This window comes from Euleptes europaea, chromosome 17, assembly GCF_029931775.1.
Source record: "Euleptes europaea isolate rEulEur1 chromosome 17, rEulEur1.hap1, whole genome shotgun sequence".
NCBI classification, from domain to species: domain Eukaryota; kingdom Metazoa; phylum Chordata; class Lepidosauria; order Squamata; family Sphaerodactylidae; genus Euleptes; species Euleptes europaea.
Window position 1 is genome coordinate 100,661 of NC_079328.1, and position 12,219 is coordinate 112,879.

The following is a 12,219-nucleotide window of genomic DNA, read 5'->3' on the forward strand; positions in this document are numbered from 1 at the left end:
CTCTCGCCCTGTGTCTCCCCGGCTAAAGCGGAGGCCCCTCTGCCCTACGGAGGGTCGCAAGACAAAAACAGCCCCCCCTCCACAAACCCCGCCCCCTTCGCCCCCTCGGCCCCTCCGGCGGCGGCGGGAGGCCTCAGGCCCCACCGCTGATGGAGGCCCGTCGTTTCCTTGGAAACCGCCGCCCGCCCGAACGCCCGGCTCAGGCCCGCCGGACTCCCCCCCGCCGGCGAGGGGACCCGGGCAGCCCTCCCCTCCCCCCCGGTCTCCGTCTCGGCTGCCGCGGGGGCGCCGCTCGAGCTCCCCTCCCCTCGCCGCGGCCTAGTGGCTTTGACGGGGAGGGAGGGGGAGGGGGGAGGGAGGGGCTCCTCCCCTGCCCACGGCCCAGACGTCGGCGCGGGGGGGGCGGGCAGGCGCAAGAAGCCCCGCCCCCCGCCTGCCGCCGCCAGGAGCCACGTTGGCAAGGGGGCGGGGCGCGGAGGGGGCGGGGCTTCCCTCGGCCGCCTTCTTGCCTCCCGCGCCTGGCCTTGGGGGTCGCGGCTGCTCTCGGGCGACATGGCCTCGCCGCCCAGCGGGAAGACGGAGACCCGCGCCGGACACCTCCCCGCCGGTAAACCCCCCCGGCCCCCCTCCTCTGTCGAAAGGCGGCTCGGGCGGGGGGGGCGGGGGGGGCGCGCTCCCTCGAGCGACGTCTCCCTCTCGCCGGCCCTTGGTCCGCCTCCGCCGGGCCGCGGGGGTGGGGGGCCTTGCGAGGCCCGGGGGGGGGGCGCCTGCCTGCCGGCCTGCCTGCCTGCCGGAAAGCAGATCTCTGAGGCGAGGCGGGCGCAGGCAGAGAGGCCTGACTGAGGGGAAAGCTGCCCCACCCCCCTGGGAGGCCTCTGCCGTCCGGCCCGCGCAGGCGGGGGGGGGAGGGAGGGAGGGAGGGCCCCCGTCTCCCCCCGGGCTTCTCTCTCCCCTCCCCTCTCCCCCCGAGCGTGTTGTTTGCTCAGCGCGGCGTCTCCGTTGGGGGGGGGGGGGTCCGCCGGTCTGCCTGGCTCCCGGGTCGCGCTCGGCGGCGAAACGGGCCGGAGGGGGGGGGGCAGCGGGGCCGGTTTTCCCGCCCCTGGGGCCTGGAGGCAGAGCGGCCGCGGCCCGCGAGGGCGCCAGCGGAACCCGGTGGGCTGGGCGGTGTTGGCTGCGCCTTGAAGGGGGGCGGGGGCGGGGGGGGGGCGCACCCCGAGGCTCTAAGCAGCACAGAGTGGCTTGTGATTCAGGTTTTACAATTAAAACTCCAGAGCAGCCATAAAACATCAAAAATAAACATAAGTCTTAACAGTTGGAATTAAATTTTGAAGTTTTGCTATTAGAACATGTTTAAGTTTTTGAGTGTTGATTTTTTGTTTTGTTTTTTCAGTAGTAGAAATTTTCAACAGTAAAATAAAGTCTGAGCTGCGGGAGTATAGTGGATTGCATCATGCCACTAAAGGTGACAAACTGCATAGTGGCCGCGTGTTGATGTAGTGATTTCCTTTCTCTCAAACTCCAGCAGCTGTTCAGAAAGTCCAAGTAAGGTCTGTAATATTGTGTTGTGCTCTTAAAGTTAAAGGTCCTTTACCGGGTCATTCCTGACCCATGGGGTGACGTCACATCCCGACATTTACTAGGCAGACTTTGTTTGCGGGGTGGTTTGCCAGTGCCTTCCCCAGTCATCTCCCCTTTACCCCCAGCAAGCTGGGTACTCATTTTACCGACCTCGGAAGGATGGAAGGCTGAGTCAACCTTGAGCCGGCGCCCTGAAACCGACTTCTGTTGGGATTGAACTCAGGTCCTGAGCAGAGCTTTTGACTGCAGTACTGCAGCTTAACACTGCGCCACGGGGCTCCTTGTGCTCTTAGCCAGTGAATATGGAGCTCTCTTCAATTGGTTGGTGAAAGCCAGAACTGTGTTGTTGAATTTCTCTGCGTTTGGTTTCCCTTCCTCTTCCTGGAAGCTATTGATCAGTGGCCAGCTCTTATTTCTGACTCCTCCATCTTTTCTCAATCTGTTATTGAGTAACAGGTACTTTTTTACTTCTTGTTTTTGGGTTCTGCGGCGATTTCTGAGCACACTGTCTGGATGCCAAGCAGATGCGCTGACACTGAGACAAGGTCCCTCCCTGTATCCCTCCTTAAATTCTACACAGGCTGCTGCTGCATAAATGATAGTGCTTTGTAGAGGGATAATTCTTCACCTCCAGACTTGTGGTGAGAGCAAGCTGCCAGTTGGGGTCATTTCTTAGAGGTTCTTCAGACATTGAAGCATTGTTGTGACACTACTCTGGGAAGAAGAAGGAGAGTCAAATGCAGCAAGCTGCCACTGCAGTAAGAAAGCAAACCATGATCAATCAGGCTCTCTTCCGAGGCTGATCCTTTAATATGTCAGAAGAGTTCAGGATGGGCGTCGGCCCTGAGTGGCTACTGGCAGCAAGGAGGAAGCTGAGCCGCATGGCCCCTGGTGGGGGCTGGGAGTGCCCTGTAGGCCTCTCAGCTCAGATCTGCACCGTGGTGTCGATGGTGAGTGCAGTCTGTGCCTGCCACAGGGCTGCCTTGTGTTGAAGCAGACCCTCGGTCCATCAAGGTCAGTCTTGTCTACTCAGACTGGCAGCAGCTTCCCAGGGTCTCAGGTAGAGCCAGTGTGGTGCAGTGGTTAAGAGCAGTGGTTTGGAGCAGTGGATTCTGATCTGGTGAACCAGGTTTGATTCCTCACTCCTCCACATGAGTGGCGGAGGCTAATCTGGTGAACTGGATTTGTTTCCCCACTCCTCCACACGAAGCCAGTTGGGTGACCTTGGGCCAGTCACACACTCTCAGCCTCACCCACCTCACAGGGTGTCTGTTGTGGGGGGTGGAGGGAAGGTGATTGTAAGCCTGTCTGAGTCTTCCTTAAGTAGTAGAGAAAGTTGGCATACCAAAACCAACTCTTCTTCTTCTTCGTCTTCTTCTGCCTGGTCCTTTTAATGAAAGATGCTGGGGATTGAACCTTGGCATGCCAAGCAGGTGCTGTTACCACTTAGTCGTGGCCCCTTCCCTGTCTTCCTGGCAGGTTGAGGTGTTTGCACACTCTGTTACAGCAGCCAGACGACAGAGCCACTGAATCCCCACCCAGCATTATCCAAAGAAATGCCCAAACTCTTCTTCCCTCATGAGGACTTGTACAAGAGGCCACTTCTAACCCTCCCGTTCCTGACCTCAGCATGAAGCCCAGCACTAGTGGGGGCTGGACCTGACTTGTGTTGATCTTGGGGGCTGAACACAGCTAAAGCTGTTTTGCCAGAAGGATCAATATTCATTCATCTCCATCCATGGATCTTCCTGTCCCTTCCAAGGTTGTTTGCACATGGACCTTCTCATGCCTTCCCTAGGGCATTAAGGCAAAATAAGCACTTCTCCAGCTCATCTGCAAAACATTTGTCCCCTCATGCCACCCACCCCCCCCCCCCCCGTTGTTGCCATTGCTCTGAAGGGAATTGTTTGTAACAGGCAGTTGGTGCTGCTGGATCTTTTTGTGATGAAAAAAAGGGGCTTGTTATGTGTAGAATGTAGTATTCTATATAGAATGATGAATGTTTTATAGACTTGTTACAAGAGCTCAAGGATCTGTGTTGTGAGAAATTCTGCATATTTCCAATAGGGGGATTGTCCATTGTGATACACAAAGTGCTTTTCAGGTGTGCACATTGCAAATTTATGTCTACTCCCATTTTAAGTAGTCCCATTCAATCCCTGGGAGATCTCTGGAGATGTTAATATTGGGAGATTTTCCTTTACAACCCAGGTGACATTACCACCAGCAAAAATACAGTTTTCAGGCTCAGTGGAAAACCAGCGGACCCTGGACTCACTTGGGGCCCATTTTTGTGTCCAGCAGGGGCAATGAGGGAGGCGACGCTGGCTTGGTAGGCCCAGCAGCGCTGCTGGAAAGTGGCCAGGGAGGACTTCACTCATGCACAGACGTCCCTGCCTCCCCTGGCCTTCTGCGACCTTCCAGCCTTCTCCTCCTGGCCAGTCAGGTTTGTCCTGGCCTGGCTGGGAGTGTGGTCCTGACTGGTGGACCTTACTGGAGGTGGTTGGCCCTCCGCCTTGCAGGACCCGGATATCAATGCTTGGTGCACTGCCGCACCTCAGGCAGCATCGTGGCTTTTCCCACCCATCCCACCTTTTGCTGCAGAACGTTTTGGGGTTTTTGTTGCGCTGGGTTTATCTGCGCATTTATGGCTTTAAAAAAATTCTCTTTTTGTCACAGCTGCATTGGGCAATATCAGCATGGAGCCGGATACATTTTGTGGGGGAAGTGGCCTGGGTACCTGTTTCCCCCATCTTCAGGGACCCCCTTAAGGGCTTTCAGGGGACAGGCCCAGCTCGGGGGCTGTCAAGGTGCCCTCACTTTCAAGCGATAGGGGTAACCACGCAGTGGCTGATGCTCAGGTGGAATCCTGCAACCTACCATCCCATGGTATCACCCCTACCCAGCAGGCAAGTTGGGGCAGGGTGGAGTACATCGGTCAGCAGGCAGGTCTGTCGATGCGGGGATCTGTCACCACGCTGTGTCGAGGTTCTGTCAGCTGCTGTACCAATAAAGTTGTGGCTGTTTCAAATCCAGAAGATTGTTGTGTCATTAAATGTATTTTACTGTGGTGCGTGGTGCCTTGCCATCTCTTCAACCCTTCACCTCTAGGGCTGCAAAACCATGTTTGTGACACTGATTTTTAAATGTCTTGATTTGTTTTATGAGGAAGCACTTTCCCAGCAAATAACTTTAAGAATTTGATTTTTCCTAAACTGGCATGCCACTGTTCTTATCTGTTAAACTCGTAGCAATATGATTCAGTACGAGTGAAACTGAGTAGAGCTGAAAGTTAAGATTCGGTTATTGGGAACTGTGCAGGAATAAAATAAGATAATAACATAGCTGTGCAGGAAAGCTTTTGGTTAGGCAATTCTTCAGAGCAAACTTGGTGTCGGCTCCAACACCAAAACTAAAAAGGTTGATGGGTATTGCTCTTGTGGAACATAATGGAAATAATTACAGTGTTACTTTTAGAGACAGTTGTTATACAATTAAGTCATGGTCTTGCTGGCAATATCTATTAGTTTTGAATAATCAGAAGTTTGGATGAACAGGTTTATATTAACCCCATTTTTCTCCCCAGTGGGGAAGGAAACCAGCTTACTAAATAAATAAATAAGCAAGCAAAAACCAAACCCTGTACTCAGGGCTACTCTTGGTTCTACTGGCCCGGCTCAATCACAGCCATAGGCAACAAACCAACGATCCAGCATTGCTTGGTTCGTGCCTGATCTCCAAATGCCAGAAGCAGAGGAGGAAAAGATTCTGGGCCCATACCTCATTTCATCTCGCAAAAAGATGTTCTTAACTTTCTTCCTCTCCCTCCCTCCCTGCAAGGTGGTCCCAATGCCTGGTATAAGGCATGGGATATGGCAACCTTACAGGAACGGCGCAGTTCTAGTTCTGGGGCAGGAGACCTTCTGAGGACTCAGTTGTCTCCTGCCGCAGATTCCATGCCAGAGGAAAGCTGATATGGGATGTAAAGGTAATTCTGTCCTAATGATGGCTTCATAGGGATCATTCACAGTACTAACTTTTCCCATGTGCAGGACAGTTTTTTCATAATTTCTGTGGGCATTTTGCAGAACGATGGTTTTTACATGGGATGAGAAATCTGAGAGTGCAGAGATATGTTCTTTTGTATGACTGTAGCGTATTTTTATTTGTTTTATTAAAACACACACACACTTTGCTCACTTGCTTTGGTCATCTGCTTTGCCCCATCACCTAGCATATCTTCTTTTTATTGCAGTCAGAGCTGGTGGAATGAGAATTGTGCAGAAACACCCACATGCTGTGGACACCAAAGAGGAGAAAGATAAGGATGATCAGGAATGGGAAACCAACAGCAGGTGAGGCATCCATGTACATTAGAGAGACACTTGTTCTGTTCCAGCAAAGGGCTGATTCACACATTACAAAGTCCATGTGGTAGACTGCAGCAATGAAGCTGTAGCAATGATGGAACCTATGATTTTGCACAGGCCTCTTCCACTAAAATAACTGTAGGTGTGCTGTATCCTAGGGTTTTTAGTGGCTAAAAATTATACATTGAAATGGAAATTGAATAGTGTTCATGAGCTGATTGTGCACAGTTTCAGTGATATAGGTAGCCTGCACTTTTTAGACTCTTTGTAATTGCCCTATAAAAGCATAAGAAGCATCTTCAGATCCAGCATCCTATCTTGCATGTTAGCAGGTCAAAAGCCTTTTCCCTGTCTGTGTGTCCTAGAGGCAGCAGCTGTCTGCTGTCACCTGCACCTAGTATGCTGCCTCCGTCCATTGCTTCTGTCCATGTTTCAAATATGTGGTGCTTTCCACTTTTGTAGAGTTATTCATTTAACATGACCAAGGCATGTAAGATCCAGACCTTTTATCCTTTCAGTAGGCTCCAGGAAGAAGGCGTGTACCCTTATATTGTAGTAAATGGATTAATTGACCCACTTAACATTCTTGTGTAAAAATAATTTGTTCATTAATTTCTAATAAAAATAGCATGATAATTGGCATACACATAACACCTGTCAGCTCTTGGCTGCTTACACCTCTAGCATTTATTTGATAACTTCAATGTAAGAATTCCACTGGGTGTCCAATAATTTCAAATAATATATTTTTAAAAAACCTACTCTGGAGAAGTTTAACATTATACAGTGTTTCTTTCTGTGTTGTTTTCTGAATTTTGATTCTGAGTTTCATAGTTCTGTTGTAGTTGAGTTAGGTTCATGATCAGGTTTCAAGTAGGCATATAAAGATTTGTACACTTTTGGTGATAATTCTTTGGATGTTGGAAAAGGGAGTTCCAATTGGCAAGTACATCTGGGCCAGACTGCCCACAAAGGCAGTGGGTTAGTTGCCAATGACTGGGGGGGAGAAAATCGCAGTCCGTTTGTAAGTCTCTAAAAGGCATAATAACCTCATCAGGGTTTAATAGTAATGTTGATGAAATGATACTAGATTCGGCTAGGGTTGCTAGCCTCCAGGCGGGGCCTGGAGATCTCCCAGAATTGCAACTGATCTCCAGACAACAGAGATCAGTTCCCCTGGAGAAAATGCCTGCTTTGGAGGGTGGATTCTTCTAACCAGGTGCAAGGTTTTCACAAACCCAAAATGTCCCCCCGTTTTGGCACTATGGCTCCATCCCAACACCACCCTCCGTAACTCAGTGGGGACGTAGTGTTTATCCTCGTGGGCGCCTTCCCCTAATAGTACCTGGGATGGGAGTGACTTCTCCCTTCGCTGAAGAGCCTCCCCCCACCTACGCTTGAACGCCTCTGGGAGCTCCTCCGGGATTGCTAAGGAGCGCAGGGTAGATGCAGGTGACCCCTGAGGGGGGACCAGGATCGATTCCTCTGCCCTGTCTCCCCACTCTCTTTGATTCGGACCCAGTAGTAGGCTTCTGCCAGGTCAAGTTTCGAGAACTCACAGCCCTCCTGGAGAGCACTCAGGAATGGGGTAGGCATTAGTCTCGGTAATTGCTTTAAGCCCCCTATAGTCTACACACAGTCTGAGATCAGAGGTCCCCTTTTTCTTCACAAAGAAGCAGGGAGAAGAAAACGCAGCCTTGGACGGCCATATGAAACCCTGCTCCAAGTTCTTGTCCAGGAATTCCCGCAGTACCGCCTTCTCTTGGGGGCTCATGGGATAAACTCAGGCTTTGGAAGGCTTAATGTCCTTAAGTAGTTCTATAGTACAGTCCGTCGTGCGGTGAGGAGGTAACAGGTCACAGTCCGTCCCCTCAAACACATCTGCAAAGTCACTATACTCCGAGGGCAGCGCGTGGGTCTCAATCGCAGTGGCATCCCCCCCTTCACCTCCGGGAATGTCGTCCCGGCCGTGTCTCTCGCACTGGGGGCCCCCAAACACAACCCGCCTCTGTTCCCAATCGATGCTCGGGTTGTGCCCCGCCAGCCAGTTGCTGCCGAGAATTACTGGGTAGGAGATCTTAGGTACTACCGTGAAGTGGATCTGTTCCCAGTGGTTTCCCACCCCCAGCAACACTTTCCGAGAGCGCAAATGGACCGGACCCCCCCCCCCCGAAGATCACTCCCATCCATTTGATGGAAATGCAAGGGCTGGTCCAGTTCTTGAGTTCCGACTTTCAGGCGTTCTACCACAGCCTGATCAATCAAGGTCCGGGAACACCCGGAGTCTAGGATAGCAACCACCGCCACAGGTTCCCCTCCCCGGTGGTTCCGTAACACTACGGGTACCGTGTTTCCCCGAAAATAAGACACAGTCTTATATTTATTTTTCCTCAAGAAGACACACTATGGCTTATTTTCAGGGGATGTCTTATTTTTATTAAGTATGGTACAACAATCTACATTTATTCAAAGACTGCTTGCTGAAGCTTTTCCCCTATCCCCTATCCCCTGGTGTTTGTGTGGGGTGAGAGAGACCCACAGACTAGGGCGTCCGCCTAGGGGTGTTAAACAGCTGCTCCTCCCGCTCGCCCTCCCCGTCGCTATCGCTCGTGCCATTGCCATGGCCGCCCCGCTCCAATGGCTCCCGCCGTGGCCTTCGCCCCTCATGGCCACAGTTGCCGTCGCCGCCTCCTCCCCTCCACGCAGGGCTCCCCCCTGCCCCTTCCACACCCGGCTGCTCAGCGAGCCCATGGCCGCCCAGCTGTTGCTGCCGCCGCCGCCTCCTCATAGGGACTGAGCCAGGCAGCCAAAGCTCGGCGAACGCGATGCGGGGGGAACTGACAGAGTTATCACCGCGGAACCACCGCCATTATTTTCACAACCAGGCGGCCACTCTAAAGCGCATGTAATTCACAAAAGCCCATGCTTGGCTAAAAACTTGTTAATCTTTAAAGTACAAGGCTCCTGATTAGTTATGCCTATTTATTAGGGTTGCCAACCATGCAAAGCATGCAAAGCAACACCTGATGCCTGGGAGTTTGCTAACCATGGAAAGGGGCATGCAGTGTGAGGGGAAACTGCCTAACTTTGCCTGGTGGAAGTGCCTTCTGTAAGCTGAAAGGAAGGAAATGATCCAAGCCTCTGCCTTCCTTTCTGCCACAGACTAAGAAAATAAATTAATCCAACTGGTGCAGAAGACAAATATCATTAACCCCAACACATGGATCCCAATGAATTTCAAATGCAGAGCTCACTCAAGAGACAAAAACAGATTACCCTGCATGTGAACTAACTTTGATAACTTGGCCTAAAGGCAGCTAAATAAAAGGCTCCATGCAAAGCAACACATTTGCAACCATGCAAACCAAAGCTATACGTTTGCAACCATGCAAAGCATGCAAAGCAACACTTGACGCCTGGGAGTTTGCAAACCATGGAAAGGGACAGAGGCAAGTACCGGTAGCTACCGTATTCATAAGGAGCAGGAGGGGTGGAATTTCTCCTTTTGCATCGGACTCGGGACCAGGCAAATGCACAACTGCACAACTGAAGCCCCCCCCCTCCTGATGGGAGTTTCCGCGGCAGCCGGAGAGCCCGCTGGGGGTTGCTGCGGGGTCTGTCTGAGCTCCCTCACTTCCCCCAGAACAGTATTCAAGTCCCTCTGCAGTGCGTCCATTCGTGTCTGCAGGTCCCGATTCTGTAGAACCAACATCTGGTTCTGGCCGCGAAGCAGGGCAACTTCCTCCGAGGCGACGACAACTGGGGTGACGGGGGAGCCGGTGAGCGAGGGCTCCTCCAACCGTTCTGTAGGCATGGCCCCTCGGTTTCGTTCCCCCTCTTCACCGTACAGGGCGGTTAGTGACCCCCGGTAGAATCCGATGCCAGGGTCCGACGACGCCGTTCGTTGGCCCCAACTCTCCGTTGCTGCTCTGCTTGCGTGGGCAAGGAGGTCCACATTGGCATCCCGGTAAGCCCGGATGGGCGCTGCTCGGGGGTTGCCGCCTCCTGACCAAAATTAATCAGGATTTCCTCCCCCGTGAGGAGCAAGTGCGTGGATCGCGTAGACATACTAATACTAACTATTTACTAAACACAAAAATAAAAAAGAAGGCTTGGGGGATTCTGGCCTACACTCAGGCTTCAGTACCCCATCGCGTTTCAGCAATAAACTTTACTCCAGACGTAGCAGAGAGTTTAAAGATTTATTAAGAAAAGCTAACGGGTCAGTAGGTCTAACGAATTTAAGGTCAGAATGCAGGTATGGGGAATACAGGATGTCTTTATAGGGAAAATTCAATACATTTGGTTACATCATTGGAAGGACATGAAAGGGTAAGTTACATCAAAGGAAGAGTATTTGTCACCTCGAGAGCAGATAGCAGTTTTACCATTGGAAGGATTACTTTGAAGTGGAGATCGCTGCCTCCGGTCTTCACACCGATTCCTCAACTTCCCACGGGAAAGGAAGTGGCTTTGATACTAAACATATGCTTATCCGGGGCCCAAATGGATGCCATGGCTGACACCTGCCGAGGTCCTTCCCACCTCAAACCCTGCTCTCCACAGGGTCCACTCCCAAATCTGGGATCCTGCATGGTGGGGGGAGGTAGTTGTTAATTTCTTGCATTGTGCAGGGGGTTGGACTAGATGACCCTGGTGGCCCCTTCCAACTGTGAGAGTCCCTGACCTCCCTGTGCAAATTCCATAAAATCACTTGCTCAGGCTGTCATGCAGAAACAAGGATCTTTATTGAAAGCTTCAGGTAGTACAAGTCTTACACTGGAAAAGTTGCAAGTGAATTCAGATTCTCAAAGACAGAATTATAACCCCTACAGGGAAGCAGATGTCAAACGTGTATTATGGGAACCTACGAGATAATAGTGCATGGTACTAAACATCAAAAGAACTCAGAGCTTTGGTTCTTGTAGGTTATTCGGGTTGTGTAACCGTGGTCTTGGAATTTTCTTTCCTGACGTTTCGCCAGCAACTGTGGCAGGCATCTTCAGAGTAGTAACACTGAAGGACAGTGTCCTTCAGTGTTACTACTCTGAAGATGCCTGCCACAGTTGCTGGCGAAACGTCAGGAAAGAAAATTCCAAGACCACGGTTACACAACCCGAATAACCTACAAGAACCAATGAACTCTGACCGTGAAAGCCTTCGACAACTCAGAGCTTGTTAGTACTATCAACCACCAAGGCCACAGTGGTGAAAGGGAGTCAGTAGGAGCAGCAAGGGAGGGGTGTGGGAAGAGGGAGAGACATTCCAACTGGGGCCCGTAACACGCTGAGCCTGAAACAAGGAAGATCAAGAGACCTGAACTGCTTTTAAGAGTCCGGGGGGGGGGGAGCATACAAGCATACAAGACAAGGCATACAGACCCTCACATTCTGCCCCCCTTAAGGCCCCCCTTCCCCGAGTCCGGGCAGACGAGGCTTGTCGGGATAGGCAGAATGAAATTCTCGAACCAGACGGGGAGCCGCCACATGGGGAGCAGCTACCCACTCATCCTGGGCAGAGCCCAGGTGCTTCCAGCGTATCAAATAGAACAGTTTTCCCTTTTTCAGTTTTGAGTCCAACACTTTAGAAACTTCAAGATGCGATTCCCCTCCCACCACTGTAGGAACTTCAGTCTTAGGGAGGGGGTGGAACTGAGGGGCAGCGACGTACGGCTTCAGTAGGCTGATATGGAACACCGGATGTACCCCACGAAGAGACTTGGGGAGTTCCAATTCTACCGTGACGTCATTGATCACCCGGGTGATGGGGAAAGGACCTACATACTTGTTACTAAGCTTTTTACAAGGCCGAAGTGATCGTAGTTTCTTGGTGGAAAGGTAAACCTGCCCTCCCACTTTGAGTTCCCACCCCGGAGACCGATGTTTATCAGCCTGGTCTTTGTACTTGCGCTTGGCCCTTTCCAAGTTCTTTTGCAGCCAGGGCCAAGTGGTCTGCACTACTTGAACCCAATCCTGGACCTCCTGCACCCCCTCAAGCTTAGGAGTGATGTTAGGAGAGCCAAAGGGTCCAAAGTCCTTTCCATACACCACGTGAAAAGGACTGAAACCTGTGGAGGAATGGGGGGCGTTATTGTAGGCATACTCAGCAAAAGGCAGTAGGTCCACCCAATCGTCCTGGTGGTAATTGACATAACACCTTAGATAGCATTCTACAACAGCATTAACTCGTTCAGTCTGACCATCGGTTTGGGGGTGATAGGCTGAAGAGAGTCCCTGTTCTTCCACCCCCATGACTTTTAGGAAGGCCCTCC

At 51.8% G+C, this 12,219-nt stretch overlaps 1 protein-coding gene across 1 annotated transcript in view; it reads left to right on the forward strand.

Annotated features, from left to right (window-relative positions):
* Nucleotides 1-552: 552 nt before the first annotated feature.
* DAP (death associated protein) overlaps nucleotides 553-12,219 on the forward strand; it is a 39,240-nt gene continuing 27,573 nt past the window's right edge. The window contains exons 1-2 of the mRNA XM_056862807.1: nucleotides 553-607; nucleotides 5,834-5,933. Of these exons, the coding sequence (XP_056718785.1) occupies nucleotides 553-607; nucleotides 5,834-5,933 (155 nt within the window). The remainder of the gene's footprint in view (nucleotides 608-5,833; nucleotides 5,934-12,219) is intronic.